Genomic DNA, 16,762 nt, shown 5'->3' on the forward strand with positions numbered 1-16,762 from the left:
GGGTTAAAACCGGTCTTGCTGAACATAGCGGACAATGAGGACTACTGAGACCTCAAGAACAATGGCAATGGGTTTTTGATCCTACTGTACCTATTGGTTTTGTGGGAGCCTAGGCAGTTTGGATGCTCACCTTACTAGACCTGGATGGAGGTGGGTGGTCCTTGGACTTCCCACAGGGCAGGGAACCCTGATTGGGCTGACGAGGGAGGGGGACTTGATTGGGGGAGGGAGAAGGAAAGGGGAGGCTGCGGTGGGGAAGAGACAAAAATCTTTAATAAATAAATAAAAATAAAAAAAATAAAGTGCTATCTTGCATGACTGAGATCCTGAAAACGCTGTACAGCTCTCCAGAGAGAGCATAAGATGCAGCCAGTGATGTTTTTACCAAGTTTATTCGATGAGAGCAAGTAAGGTGTCTCAACATGCTCACCACACGTGGCCTAGACAGAAGTGCAGCTCTGATAGTGTTCTCAGGAAGTGCAACCATGAATTTCCAAGGCCAGGGACACAACAAAGGTAAAAACCAACCAACCAACAACAACATGACCAACCATGTTCAGTTCCAGGGAGCCTACATCATGGGTCTTCACTTTGGTCAGGGAATAAGGATTCTTTAGGTAAGATGAAAATTTTCCAAAAAATGAAGTACAAAACGCTGTTGTCCTAAAATCAGAAAATTCTATACACACTCCTCAGCCTGTGTTTGGAAGTAAATAAAAGGAAACCAGAAACTATGTGTAGTTAAAGATAGACAAGAAGCACTGATAGCAAGTTCCCCAGAACTAGCTCTGACATAGGAAACTGACATTTTTTCCAGTAATAGCTTTATTCTGTAAGAAAGCAACCTCCTGACTAGCCCCAAAGCCATGGATTGGTCAGCCATGCAAACATCTATGTGTTCTCTATTGAAACCATAAGGGTGGGCATTTTGAATTAAAGTGTCTGTATATAAATTAGTTTTTATTTTACTACAACCCCTTATATTTGATAGAACTATACATCTTTTTAGAACCCAGTTTTATTATTTTTTGTCTGTTTTCTCTTTTGAGACTTTTTTCACTTTAAGTAATCTTACAAATGAATATCAAATGTTCTATGTAACTTATAGCTTTGATGGAGTGATAAAGAGACATTAGTAGACTTTTTTAGAACAGTCATCTTCTAGTACCTACTACTGTGTTATGCCTCCAAATGCATTCTATGCACATATGACATACCAGCATCATAGACATCTCTCTCACATAAACATTAGATCTCTTCATTCCTTTGCTTCTGGAAATTTGATGTGTTCCTTATATATCCAAAGAAAATTCAAAGGGCCTTGGCCTAGAATTCAAACCCACCTTCATTGTAATTATAACTTAACTCTCTTGTATTTGTCTATGGCTGCACTGATGTAGAAAAAAAAAAAAAACCCAGAGACCGATATGGGTTCAAGCTGAAGATCTGAAAAGTAAAGCAGTCAACCACACGAGAGACCTTTTACCTCTACCAAATCTTCAGACCAAAAGGGCGAGATGCTGTCTCCAGGAATCCTCAGACTCCACACTCCAGTCAGTTCCTGTTTCTTCCTCCTTATACTGCTCTCTCTGTTCAGCCATTTAGCCTCTGTCTACACTTCCCTAGTGCTGGGATTAAAGTGTGTGACTCCCAAACACTGGATTAAAGATGTGAAACACAAACACCTGGATCTGTTTCTGGATAGTTTTGTGTAGCCCAGGGTGGCCTTGAACTCAGAGATTCCTCCCTCTCTGTCTCCTGAGTCCTGGGATTAAAGGTGTGTGCCACTACTCCTTGGCCTGTATGGCTGACTAGTGTGGCTGCTTTGCCCTCTGATCTTCAGGCAAATCTTATTTATTAAAACACAAATAATATGCCTCTATAGACTGACATCTGATTTTTCTACAGAAACACCACCTCACAAATAAAGTTGTACAAAAGTATATTGAAATTAACTTCCCTGAAAATGTGCTATGCATCCTCAAGTCTAAACTGAATTGAAATTCTTGCTTAGAGTGTACTAAACCCTAGAGCAGTTTTTTTTCCCATTCCAGCTGTACCAGGGGTTGCCCTGTTCATCCCACTTAGAGCAAATCTTTCTCTTTTAACTTCATATGTGTTTCTTCAGAGGCATTTGTCTATGACTCTGTTTCTGTTAACAATTGTGTTATAAGTCATCAGAACTATGCCTAATTTATTTATATTTCTCTTCTCCCCTTGCCTAAATTGGGCAAGGTGCTTTGCATAAGGTAGGCATTAAAAATTCTAAATTGAAGTAAATAATATTTGATGAATGACATTCTAGGGCATGACTAGTCCATCTTAGGCCTAAGTACATGAACACCTTAATTACTAGGCCATTGCCCTTCTCAATCATTACAAATTTTCTTTAAAAAGTAATGTGCATATTGAATTCAAGTCATGTTTCCTTTTGATTTCCTGCATCAAAAGCTTATAATTACTAGGAGTCCTATGATGATCAAATATACATTGCAATAAAGAAGAACTGTGGACATGTTCCTTAGTCAATGGCAAGCCTCTCTGCGTTAATCACAGAGATTGCTGACTTGGTTTTACCCTTAATTATATGCAGCATAGCAGCTAACCATCAATTCTCTCATATTACAGAGGACAGTAAGGCTATAGATGGATTAAGTGATATTTTCAACTTCTTATTAACTACTAGAGAAGAAAATAAAAATTATATATTTGACTATAGAATTGACACATTTTAAACTACCACACATCCCTGCAGGTCTGCAAGATTGGAATAATATGCAAATGCATATAAAGAAGATGGCGAAACAATTTCATATCTGTATCCACTAGTCAACCCAGGCAGAAATTAATGCTAGAAAGAAACATTGGATAGATGTATTCCTTTATACTGTCTAGACAATTCTTAGCCTAAACTGTAAAGTATTGCTATCAGAGGCTCATTTAAAATATGACCTTCATTGATGCATACCACACATCATTCATACTGTGAAACAGTTAACAATGAATCGACTTCATCAATAGAGCAGTGAGCTATCTTTATACATATTTTACAAAGGAAGAAACAAAGCAGAGCTATCATATATACATATATATGTTTCAGACTTTTATTCACATACTCTCATAATGTTTTGCCAGCATGTTGAAGTAGGAAAAGTTTCTGAATGAAATACATGCATCGTCATTTGCTTTGTGCTCATACTGACTTCTAGCCTATATGTAAGTCACTTTCCCTCTGAAGAAGGCAGTGCTGCAGATTGTCAGTCATCCCAGATGGAAAAGAAAAAATATGGGATTTTTAAAAGTCCAAATCTAAATCACAGTTTGTACCTTTTTAAAACATAATCCGTGCCACAGAATTAATATTTACATACATTCAATCAAATGACTATGGATCACTAAATATTACTGTTGAGTAGAAAATTATTGTATTTCATTTTAGCTCTTTCATTTTGACTTTTATCTCTCTCCTCTGTTGGTTTTTCAAACCTGTAACACACAGCAATCTCTATGTTCTTTGCTTTTTTCTTTAATTTTATTTAGATAACACGGCTCAGCTGTTAAAAGCTAGGCTCAAAACCAAAACGATGTTCTTCTCTTTAGCCTCAGAAGCTCTCTGCCGACAGATGACAAGAGAACCTTTGAAGACAGTACTGCTAGGTGGAGCCTCACCAGCCCCAGTCAAGTGACTAGCTGCTACCTCTAAACTATAAGTAGCATACATTTCCCCATGGGTCTTTTACTCATGTTTTTTGGTAAAATAGGTTCTGTATGAAAATATTTCCTAAATTGAAGAGTTTCATGATACAGAAACCATTGTGATAATTAAAAGAATTATATCATAAAGACATCTTTGCATGATGCCTGGCACACCATTAATTATCAATAGATCATATCCATCTCTTCTTTTGTCTCTGCTATTATTCCTCCTTGTCCAATTGTAGTCACTGTGTTGCTTATGTCTCTGTGGTCTGTGACTGCTACTGAAGGCTCTGCTCCTGGTATTGGTTTACCACTACCATTGCTACTTCTTCTGCTGTTCGTGCCTTTATTTGTACTCGGGCTAATGCATTTTCTTCTAGTAATTGGGGCATCCAACTGAACTGGAATTTGAAATGTCTTGTGGAACTGGGAAATGCCTCCTTTAGTACTCTCAATTCCTCTTAATGACATAGTTAGTTCAGCTGGGTTATCCTTGATCCCTAAATCTTTAAGAAAAAATTAGCCACTTGACAAAAATGCTGCAATATATTTATTCAGATGGGGGAGTCTGGGTCTCTGGTCCTTTCCCTTCCTGAGATCACTCTCTGACAGGCTGATGTCTTGTAACATGTGCATTAAGGTTTTCCATTAACATGAATATTTGAAAGCTTATACAACAAAAATATCATTCAATATTGTATGATGATAACTAACTCTAATATTGAGTTAGGAGAAGAAGGGTACATGAGTACCGAGAATTGCAGTGATAAACAAAATGTTAAATTCCATTAGCAATTCTATAATGAAAAATATTAGGTTTTCCTCATGTACAAATGTCAGTGGAATAGTGAAAAAATAATTAACTTTTCATAGCCATTTGAACTTTAAAGTGCCCAATAATCATTTTTAGGATTTGTTCCTTGTGGAAAGCCCTTGGGTGAAGGAGGCCTTCGCCTACCATTTTTTTTTTTCATATACGAAGTGCCTAAAGCATGGAGATAAGGCAGCTTAACAGTGGTCAAAATGTAATTAGATTTCTCAGTCTAGGTGTTGCTAAGCTGTTGTTAGGCCAGTTGAAGCCTACCTGCCTCTGACAGGCAAACAGAATACAGGGGTCAACATTTATATTTATTAGTGAATCAACACCACTATTAATAGCATTCCAAGTTAGCAGAGCCTGATATCAATACTTTGGGTAGGCAAACACACATGCATTGCCCTCCTCTGCACACATATAACACTGACACACTAAATGGACAAAAATTCTTATGTTCCCATTAATTTTGAACCAACTAATCCTCTGAGGAGTTTTACAGGGACTGTCACATCAGACTCTTCCTCCTTTCTCAACTAGACTGCACATCTTTGTGATTTTTCTCCCAGCCTGCCCAACCAGTGTTTCCCATGGTGTTAATTCTGGGTGACCCAGATTGACAATCTTAGAGACCGAACCTGCCAGTGGTACAGCCACTCACTGTTAAGGTGCCCCCATAACATCCAAAGGTGACTATTAAGATACAATAAATCCAGTATTTTGAGGTTACCAATATCAAATTCAAAATCATGTGGTTACCTCTATTTTAAAAATAAATATCAATGTGGTTATGCACTTCCTACACCCAGAAAATCTTCCAATCTAAACTATCAATTCTGGGAGGTACATACGCTGAGCTATAACATTCATAGCATTCTGGGCAGGGAAACTGGCAGTGAAGGGTCTCAGCAGTAAGGTAGGGAAAGTGGTACATGATGATCCCTTGTGCCATCCATTACAACTTGCTGTGAACCCTAAAACTTCTCTAAAAATAAATTATTAAATGTATTGATCTGGCCTGAATTCATAGCATTCATACAGTTCCCACTGGCAATGTATGACATAATAGTTATTCATGCTTAGGACAGGGAAGTCTTATCAGTGTGACAATTTTTGACATATTTCTCAATAACAACAAAAATTTCCACTGAGTATACATGTAGTCATTGGATAATCTAACTGAAGTTTCTTACTTGCCTTTGGTATAATGGGGAAATCTCGTAAAATTCCCGTCTTATTACAGTCACTTGGTTTCGATGACTTTTGTCATTACTCCCATCACAGGATCACACAGTCATTACTGTTTCTCTATTCGTCTCATTTAAGCAGTGGTTCTTAATCATAGCTACACTAAGAGTCTGTGGAAAAGTTTCCAAAAAGTACAAAAGGCAGAGTCCTAGACCTAGGGATTATTACTTAATTGACTAGTGATATTTGGTCAAATACACATGACTAGGTAGTGAGAGCAAAAACTGGCCACTGGTTTACCTAAGGTATCAAAAATAAGTAAATTAGTTTCTTCACTTGACCATGGAAACTTCAACCCCATTACATAGAAACCTTCACTTGAAGAGTTCTTCAGATCTGTCTAGGACTGATTCTTTCCCTCTGTATATATTCCAAGAACCTTTTGCTCAACCCCATAACATGGCTAAGATCTTTTCAACATTCTTCTTACTTCTGTATCATAGTTTCAAATGTATGTTACAAAGGGATATTAATAAACTCATTATATACGGTTAAATGATACATTGTGTCAGCAGTCTATTATTTTAGACTACTTTAAGATGCCAAGTAAAATTTAAAATTCACTAAAGTATCTGTATATGCATTGTTTTATATATGTGTATATATGTGAAATATACTTTTTATGTATAAGCAATATGTATAAACATAAATATTATATACTTTAATTTGCTATTCAGAAATGAAACGACATCTAGAATATTTAGATACTTGAACTGCAAAGGCAGTTTTGAAAACCTGATTAGAAAGGAAATATAAAAAAAATCTGTTTTATAGTGGCAGAATAAAAGCTCTCAAATATCTCCAAAAGTGGTAACAGAAATATACTCCATCACAGTATTGAGGATTCGAAATAGGAATATTTGCTTTCCCATTCTTCTTTTGATTATTTAAGTTTTTTATTACCTTATACAGAATATTGTAGCTACCCCTGTCAGTTGCTACAATTTAAAACGGAGTAACATGCAAAATCATCATAAGAAAGAAAGACAAAACGGGATGGGGTTCTTTTAAATTGGCAGAGTAATTTTACAATGGGCCAGGCTTTGCCTTCTATTCCTGGCACTGCAATACTAGTAGATATATAAAAATAAAGATAGTAACAAAGTCATTGACAGAGTAGAAGGAGTGGTAATGAGAAGGAGGGTGAGGAGATCAAGGACAAATCCAGCTCCTCTTCAGAGCAGTTTTCATACAAAGCAACGCAGGCTGTCTGATAAGCAAGTTAATTTTAGCCATTAGTAAGTGAGAGAGCTCTGTGTTTTCAGGCCCACGGAGAATGCTGAAAAAGAGCCAAAGTTTGGCAAACAGAGTAAGTCTTGTTGTCTTTGTATAAGCAGCTCGTTTATATTTTCCAGGGACGACAGGTTTTTTTTTTTTCCTTACTGTTTGGGTCACTAGAAAAAGACAACCTAAGAAATTAGTCTAAAATCATAAATCTATCATGATATAACATTAAATCATAAAGATGATAAAAATATTTACTACAGACATTAACTCAGTATAGTCTGTGGCTTATTCCATTAGGTTTATTGCTTGTTTTCCCAGTGAAACCCAATAAGACATTTGAAGGATCGCAGACCATGAGCATAAGCAGGTTAATAAGAGCGTGCCTATGCGACAGTGAGCTTGTTTTGCCTGTGGACAGTCCTTACTCAGTTATTAAATTATTTCAGCAGGCTATTGACATAGATACTAACAAATACCACTCTGACAACTTCTGGAGTATAATTTTTTTTTCAGATCTACAATATTTAAAAGGAAAAATATTGTAAACATAGCAACAATGAACTACCCTAAAACAGGTGGGCAAGAGGAGTTCAGTTTCCGTTGAAGCTAAATTGGAAAAGCAAACACATATTAACTGAAATATTCTGGATGCAGTGATGGGTACAAACATGACCTGACTACTGTCCATTTATCTGAATAACTTTTTTAGAGCTTGAAGTACATATAGTTTTGAAATAAAAAAGGTGGCCACATGCAAGCAGTATTTTTACAAGTCTTTGGCTATCTCCATTTTAATGGGCTTTCAGAATCGTATAAGAAATTCACATTTGGCATTGCACTTGTACGTACTGAGAGTAAACTGCTCATAGTCACATAAGAGTCATAAACTGAAGAGATGAAAACTGGAACAAGCCAAAAGTAGGAAGATTTTAAAATAAAAAATAGGCTTACAAATCCTAGAAGGCTTTTCTTTTTTCCACCCTGTCCCTTTGGCAGAATGAAAGTGAGAGGAAATCCTCAGTACTAAAAGAAACTGAAGACATGAATTAATAATTATCAAAAATTGGTAAATGTGACCAACTTCTTTATAAATACCTTTCCAAAACATGCTGTGGCTAATGGCTTAGAATGCAAAAGACTGGACAAGGGCAAAAGCAGTAAAAGAGGCTTTCATAGCAGGGACACAATTTACACACTAAACACAAGTGCAGTCATTTCAGCAGGCACGCTGTTATCCATCTTAATTATTGCAATAAATGAACCACTGGCCATCCCATTTAAAAGATTATCGAAGACCGGATGTTTACCAAAGATCAGAAGGAAAAGTTTTATGTTAAATTAAAGCAAGAGCTAAATTAGAAATGAGGCCGTAAAGCTGATGAAATATTTTTACTGAAGTAAACTGGGAGCCTTCGTCTTTGAACACTGTATTTATTTGACCTTGTTATCGATAATTTTGTTAAGTTATACAGCTAAACAATACACAGATATGAGACTGGATTTATAGAAAATGTCCTGTCTTAGTGGCAATAACTAAACAGGAGTGCTTAATAGTGTGCTTTGGCTAGTAAAGAGTCAACTAACTAGAGTCTGTGCCTCCTCACACAGCTCCTCTCCCTATGTGCCCAGGACAAGTCTTATCTGCAGCACATGGACAAGACTAGAAATGCAAATTCCCCACCTCGAAGCCAGAAATAGTGAATGTGAACTCTAGGGATTGAGCCAAAAAGTCCATTTGAACAAGCTCTGTGGTCATTCTAATGTATGCCCAGGTTTGAGAACCATCAGACTAACACACACACACACACACACACACACACACACACACACACACACACACACATATATTTCGCTCATCTCTGGACAGAAGCAACCTATCCAGTACGTTGGCTGAATTGCAGTAGTTGCTCAAAATCTATTCTTAGTACTGTCAGTCTCATTAGGTATTCCAAATCATTGTTGGTATTTTGGTGTACTAGCAAATAAATTTCATTTGCACCATTTTTTTCAGCTGTTCTAAAACGGTCAATCTAAATGATTTTTTTACTTGCAGTTAGAATAGTTACATGTGGGCAAACAACAAAGGAAAAGAAACGGACACCCGGTGAGGCTTGGAGAAGGAAGAAATTGTGGCCTCACTTAATTTTAGTCCGACTTGATACTACAGGTGATTATCCAAAGCATCGTCATGTTTTCCACAGGAGAATTTAACTTAACATTGCTATTTGGACTCTGTGCTCTTTGTCTTTGATTCTGTCTCTGCGGATTAAGCCCACAACAAGTGTACAGCATGTTTTTGTCTCTCTTTCAGACTTAACTGGGCTTCACTCGTTTAAATTCTCTTCCTCCCCCTTTTGCTAGCCACTTGTCTCATTTTTACCCCATACATTTTTTTTTATTTTTTAAATATTGCATAAGTACAAAATCACCTAGCTACTTAATCTACACCCTGCTGCGCCCTGTTCTCTGTTGTAGTATACTCCAGAAGCTTCTTGAGCTGCTGCTCTCCTGAACATTTTCAAAGCAGACCTTAGTCTTACTCATTTTATCCAGCAAAGCAGTCATACTCAGTGGCTGCCTCACAACTGTCAGTTAAGCTTCTTGCCTTGCCAGTCTTTCTCCAGATTCTCTTGAGCTTTTCTTGGACTTTTGTAGAAAGCTACCCAACTGTCCCTGCTTCGTTCCCAGTTCATTGGTCTTACCTGACACACCTGAGTCAAGCTGAGGCAATGAGAATCCTTTCCCTGTGAATTTAAAATCAGAATTAGCCAAAAACAGGTTGGTTACTGTTTTGAGTAACAACAACAACAACAACAACAAAAAACAACTAAATTTAAGTATGAATAGCTGTCATTTTCCTTTATGACCAAGAAAGCATTGTACACAGAAAAATTGAAGATAAATATATAGACAACCGATAGATAAAGAATGAATTCTAACCACTATACGATCACTGCGAGCTACCGGGCGGTGGTGGCTCACGCCTTTAATCCCAGCACTAGGGAGGCAGAGGCAGGCGGATCTCTGTGAGTTCGAGGCCAGCCTGGTCTACAAGAGGTAGTTCCAGGACAGGCTCCAAAACCACAGAGAAACCCTGTCTCGAAAAACCAAAAAAAAAAAAAAAAAAAAAAAAGAATTCTAAGAGGGGGGAAGAGGAAGCTGATGCTGCTCCTGCCCTCATTTCTGATTCGGTCACTAGGCAGCCTTCTACCTTCCATAGCTTCCCTCACTTATATGTTTCTTATTAACATAACTATGGTGACAAATTATGACAGATCTCTGTGGAACATGGTAAATAATATCAAATTCATATTTACTTCACCAGTTACGAAAAGCCTATTTTCTGCATTAACAAAAAGTGCCACTGTATCAAGCAAGGCCATTGTGAGGGGTTGAGCAGAGACAGCTGGCTACGTCTGTAAACTGCACTAATAATTTTCCATAGTACAGGGAATAGCTTGATGCAGTTTGTATATGGCAGCAGTTGGTATAAAGCTGATATAAAGTGGGAAAGGTACGGTATTACCTAAAACCAATTTTGTTTTGATAGTGAATCTAGACGTGGCGGCAGAAGCTCTGGAAGCGTCATTCTAAAAGGATACTCTGTAATTCTAAACTATGGAACATTATTTCCATCTGTGCCGTGAGGAATTTGCTACATGCCTCATTTCTGGTTTTTTTTTTTTTTTTTTTTTTTTTTTTTAATACTGACAAGCTCCAAAATTTCCTCTTAAGTTCAGGTTTACAAGTCAGCATGGAAGGGAGGAGTCTCAGGGAATCTCTGACACCTCAGTAAATGTAAACTATAACAGCAAGGTGGAGACCTGCCCAGGGACCAGCTGAAGGGGAAAGGACAGACTGAGAGAAGTGTGGGCAGTGGGTATTTATCCGGAACTGTGGGGCAGTGTTTTCCAGCCTGGAGCAGACACAAGCCTTAGGACACCTAAGCTGACCTCAGCTCCCTCCCACCCCACATTCATTTTGTGTAACACGATCTCAGGAGTCAACACACAGGAAATGAGACATGCATCATGGGCAGTCATGGATAAAAAGAACCCACTGCCCCAATACTCTGTACTTTAGAGTGGCTTCATTTATCTAAGAACTAAATCTGAATTCTCTCACCTGTTTATGTTTTACATGTAACCTCTTAGCGTATTTACTTAGAGCACAATAGCTGGCTACTGGCTGGGCACTCTTGAGAAATGAACTGATCTCTTTCGTCAAAACGCATGCACCATTTGCCCGAGTAGTAGTTAGACTTGTTTTGTGATTTGGACAGACTCATAAGGCCTTGGGACACATGCCGTTCATATCATAAACTGAAAGTATTTTTTTTAAAACTCAAATCGGTGCTGCTTCAATACTTGATGAGTGAGGTCAGTTAAAATACTCCAGGATTGTGGTTTACTTCCCTGCAGGTGTTTGTTGCATTTTTAAATTTAAAAAAGGTACAAGTTTACACCTTGTCTTAATTTTATTATCTTTCTTTCTGATATCTTTTTTGTCCTGTTTCTTAGTTGTTTCTTTATAAACATGTTGACATATATTTTAATGTCTAATATCTTTTAAATTAGCTTTTTCCTACCTGTGAACAAAATGTCAGACACAAAAGAAGGATCAGAAACCAGGACAATTTGGAATTCTTAATCCCAAAATATATTCTAAAACTACAAAGCCATTACTCCAAAAGCCTATCATCTGAGAGTCATTTCATGAGTGCTGTTTCTACAAGATTCAGAGACAATAGCCATGCAGAGACCGAGGCACGGTGGAGCCTGTCTGAATTCTGTGAGTTATGCAAATATTTCATGTGAATTTAAAATAAATGAAAATCAACACTGTTGTTCTGAGACTTTCTAGATATCATGGTGTTTAGCTCAGCTACACTGCTCCAGTGAATCTCCAGCAAAGAAGAGAGGCATATTTTTTCATGTTTTAAGCAGAAACTTAGAATAACAAAAATATTTTATACTATAGATAGCTAAACTTTGAAATAACGTGTGGTTGATGAAGATGGCTTAGCAATACATTTTTTTTTCTATATCCACTGTGGTGAGGTGTATTCTTGAAAACCCTTAAGCTTGCTACACTTATGGAGGGCAAGTTGTCAAACTCAACAGAAAATTATTACAACAATAATAATGTTAGTATTGTCTTTTCCTCCTAATTAGTGATTGCCTATATCTGAATGAACTTATGATTGTGATTTGAATCATCTAAATTGAAAGTCATATTTCCTATGGAAATGAATAGTAGGTTTCTTTTATTTTTAGATGTTATGATTTTCTGTGTGTTTTTGTTTATAATGTAGAAATACAGTTGTAGAAGGTATTGGAAAGCAAATAAGCCCAAACCTGGACAATGTATCTTGATGTGTAATATAGTTTATTGTAAACAATGTCTCTCAAACACTGGCTCTCAGAATATCTTAAGTTAGGCACACGATTAAACAATATTAAGTAATTTTACTTACATCAGCAATTATCAGAATTCAATTGATTCGAGAATTGTTAAGTGAGTGTAAGCATACACCATCTACTAATTGATTTGATCAAAGTCTAATAATAAAGACTGCATGAACTGAAGGAAAAATTCTCTAGGAATAGTGTGACAGAAACATGTCAAATAATCTCCTCCACAAAACATGATCTGCTTCCAGCCTCAGAAATCAAGGATAGTGAAGCTTGAAGCCGTGATTCCTCAGTTTTCTCTCAAGTCCTTTTTGTACCATAGCATATAGACTTCTTACATTAATATATCTAGGCTCTACTGTTCACAATTTGGTGATATTTTGTCAGTTAAATGTTTATGCACAAATCACTTAACCCATCAATCAAAAAACAATCTAAGCAACCTCATCTTATGTGACTGATACTTGAATACTATAAAAAATGGAGAATCACTTTAATTCTGGCTGTAAGCTTATTATAAGTCAGAATGTTATCACATTTCTTAGGAAAGGAAGGAAAAAGAATTAACAAACAACAAAAAAAGAATTAACAAACAAAGAGGTGTACAGTTGTCACCAAATCTTTAAAAAAAACATATCTGCTTTTGTGTCTTGGTTTCTTAATTCACATTAATTTCATTAGTACTAGAGACAATATATCTGTCTACAGTTTTGGTGGTAGTACCTTTACAATAATTTTTATATTAGTAGTTTAAATAATAAACAATGAAATACTATGATCATATGAAAGATTTTAGAGTGAAAAATGATCGTTAGCTATTCCCAGGTATCTTTTACAGAGAAAACCATAACTATTTTGTGCATTTGGGTGAAGTATGAGCAAGCAAACGTGTAATGAATTTGTTTATGAATATGCTCCATTCTTTGTTTTGTATCACCAAATATATGCACATAATTCTGCCACTCTGCTTTTCTTACTTTTAAATATTTTAGTAAATAAAGACAAACAAAATTATGACAATAGAATTTTCTACCTTACATGGATCCCCTCCTTTTCTATTATGGTTGAGCACATTGAATATCTAACCTCTCTTTAGAAGGCCTATTATACTAAAAAATTCTCCTTAAGATGTTAATAACAATAGAAGCAAAAACAACAATAGCCAGCAATCCCAGGCTTGTCCTGCTTGTGTTTACTTTGCTAATCACTTTCCAAACATTATCTCACCCCGTTCTTTCAACAAATGTCTCCAGTAATTGCTATTATTCTTTCCTCTCTGCAGATAAGAAAAGAAATCTAAAGACAGCATGGGGACCTGCCAAATTATGTAACTTGTTTTAATTTTTTTCTTTTTCTTTTCTTTTATACAATCTTTAATAAAGTCATTTCATTATATTAAGTAAGTCTTATTTTTTACTGAAAATGTTTTTTCATACAATATATTCCGTTGACTGTTTTAACTCCCAGACCTCCTTCCAGAACCTCCCCACTTCCACCACTGATCAGTTTCACATCTTCTTCATCCCTTCCTTTAGAAAAACATTTGACCATGAAGCCTCTTGAGTTTAAATCTTCAATAGTCAGAGATCCATAGGGTGTGGTGAAAACCATTTGTAATATAATCATTAAGTTAGAAATGAGCCCACTCTATAGATCAAAAGAACAAGCAAGAAATGTGTGGTTTCTTCATTCAAAATAAATTTTCTTAAGCAAACATTTCTGTAGTCACAAGGATTTAGGTTCAATGACTCAAAATCCAAGAAAAATCTGCAGAATTAGAAATTGTAATCTGTCGTTCTTGCTGTTTTATCATAAATAATGGTGCCTGATCTTTCTTTGAAAAACAACAAACTAAGTGAAGGGACTAGCTTTTGCTTTGAGCAACTACATGCCTTCTATCTGTTAGCAGCCACTGATCCTTTCTTCTCCAGGTCTCTTTCCTTACAGACACGTATTCTGAATGTTTGATCAATCAGTTGTGTCCTTTCTTTGCAAGTCAATTACAATTTTTATGCAACTTCAAGTAAACCATAATGCTCAGTCATAGGAAAAGTTTCTTTAGCAAGAGTTAGAGGCGCATGTCAGTAAATGCAACTCTAAAGCACTAGTCTGGACTGTCCAGACCAGCTTTCAGCTGCATAACAAGCCCTTCTCTTAAGCAGAAAAAAAAAAGGCAATCATAAAAGAAACCTAGTTTTAGCAAGGCATAGGAGAAAGCTTACTCTGTTCCTTGTCTAACCTAATTTCACACTCTGCTTGTATCATATTTTTTATTTCAATGTTTCAATTATTTTATTTACGGTCCACTATCACTGGGGATCTCAATCTGCAAAGTGTTACATGGGTAGCTCTTAATAATGCATAGTCATGAGGACAAATAATGCGCAAATAATACGGAACAGAGATGATGAAGTGATTATTTCTATATGGCAGTGGATCAAAATCACACAATTGTCATGGAAGAGAGCCAACCATGCTGCAGTGTAATATAACCATTGAACGAGGGAATACTTACAGAAGCAAAATACACAGTGACTAACCCAACCCCCATAGAGAACTAAGGCCAAGCCTTTCGTTCCCTCTCCAATCTTCCACGTCACTTCATCATCAGATACTCAGTAGCCCAGGAACAACTATGACCCTGAACCTTTACAGATACTGCAGTGACCAACACTCACTTTAGATGCTAAGTCACCAAGCAATGAGGTGCATGGGATGTTATCATAAGGTCAGTTTTCTAAATTTTCATTTTATTATTTGTAAAGAAACACTATTTGATAATATGGATTTGTGGCTGTTGAATATGCACACTAGTTCTGCAGTTAAGTCTTCGTGAGATTCAGTACACTGGAACTTCCAAATGAACAAAAGCTAACAGGTTGGGCAATATTATCAGAATGCAGAATAAACAACCAAGAGGTAAACAAAAGAAGATCTTACATTTCAAGAGTTTGAGTTTTGTCTGAAGGTTTCATTCTTTTTTTTTCTCCTTTTCTATATTTGTGTGTGTGAACAGAAAGGACTCTTTTTTAATTTCTCTTTCCACCTAACATTCCTGTAATAGTCTCATTTGAAAACAGCTTGAGTGACTACAACCTACCACTGTGGAAAACATGAATTACTCCCATCTTATCCTATCTACTCATGGAGAAATCATCGAACGTCTATTTTAGAAAGCTAACTATCGTAAAAATAAAAAGGAAACTATAATACTTCATCAGCTTGAACTATCATGAATTAATATGACGTTAAGTACAGGCAGATTTAACACTGGAAAAATAATACTGATTAGGTAATTTGTTCAGACTACCTTTGCTTTGGAGTTAAAGGAAAGAGTCTGGAATGAAAGCTTTCTAAACTGGCGATGTTGCTGAGCTTGACAGAGCAATAAACAATATCAGTTTCTTCCTGTTCTTTCTGTATGACTGAGTCCACAGTGTGCTTACACATATGTACCCACAAGTGTGCTCCCACATGTGCTTAGCTTAGTAGTAAAGAATACAATTCAAGTTTCATGAAACTCTGAGTTTGAAAAGACAAATCCACCATTCGCCAGAAAACAGAGACAGATGTTTGCTCTGGGATTACAGGCCTGTGAGGAGGCAGGGTCTAAAGTCTAGTGATAGGAATCATGGGAAATAGAGGAAAGAGATAAGGATATAGGTTACAGAGGGGGAAAAAGCTGGACAAAAATTCAGTGTGAGGAGTAATGTTCTAAACTCATGAGAATGGATTTAATTAAGTGCTACTTATTGATGTGGGATTTCCCTCTGTATGCTTGATTACCATTAATGAATAAAGAAACTGCTTTGGGCTTAGAGCAGAGCTAATAGGGGAACAGAGCAAAGCAGGGAAAAATAAACCGAATGCTGGGAGAAAGAAGAAGGAGTTAAAGAGAAGCTAGGTAGCCCAGCTGGAGACAGACACCGGAACTTTAGCTGGTAAACTGCAGCCACGTGGCGATACACAGATTACTAGAAATTGGTTAAATTAAGATGTAAGAGTTAGCCAAATAAGAAACTAGAGCTAACGGGTCAAGCAGTGATTTAATTAATATAGTTTCTGTGTGATTATTTTGGGGTTGAGCAGCTGGGAATAAAACAAGTGGCATTCCTCCAACAATTTAGGAATAATTCTCAGAAATGGAGCCTGTACCCAACTTGGCAGGAAGAAATACCTGAGCCACTGCACAACTAACTCAGAGTAGATAAAGGCAACTGTCCTAACCAGACAGTCCTGGTGGCAGCAGCCTTTGCTGCCAGATCTAAGGTTATTGTGCAGTAAAAATCAAATATCTTTTTGTGGAGACAAGACCCCACTGCCTATCCCAAACAAGCTTTGAACCTGATCTCCTTCCTCA

General features: G+C 36.7%; 1 protein-coding gene across 5 annotated transcripts in view; it reads right to left on the minus strand.

Moving 5' to 3' along the window:
* The window catches only part of Alcam (activated leukocyte cell adhesion molecule), a 175,727-nt gene that overhangs the window by 144,477 nt on the left and 14,488 nt on the right, over positions 1–16,762 (minus strand). For 3 of the 5 annotated variants that reach the window (XM_050163452.1, XM_050163454.1, XM_050163451.1), the window contains exon 2: positions 9,691–9,732. The exons of the other annotated variants lie outside the window; for them this stretch is intronic. In XM_050163452.1, coding sequence (XP_050019409.1) covers positions 9,691–9,732 — 42 coding nt within the window. The remainder of the gene's footprint in view (positions 1–9,690; positions 9,733–16,762) is intronic. 5 annotated transcript variants of the gene reach the window in all.

Source organism: Alexandromys fortis, unplaced genomic scaffold (assembly GCF_014885135.2).
Source record: "Alexandromys fortis isolate MF-2015 unplaced genomic scaffold, M_Fortis_MF-2015_v1.1 scaffold_131, whole genome shotgun sequence".
NCBI classification, from domain to species: Eukaryota; Metazoa; Chordata; class Mammalia; order Rodentia; family Cricetidae; genus Alexandromys; species Alexandromys fortis.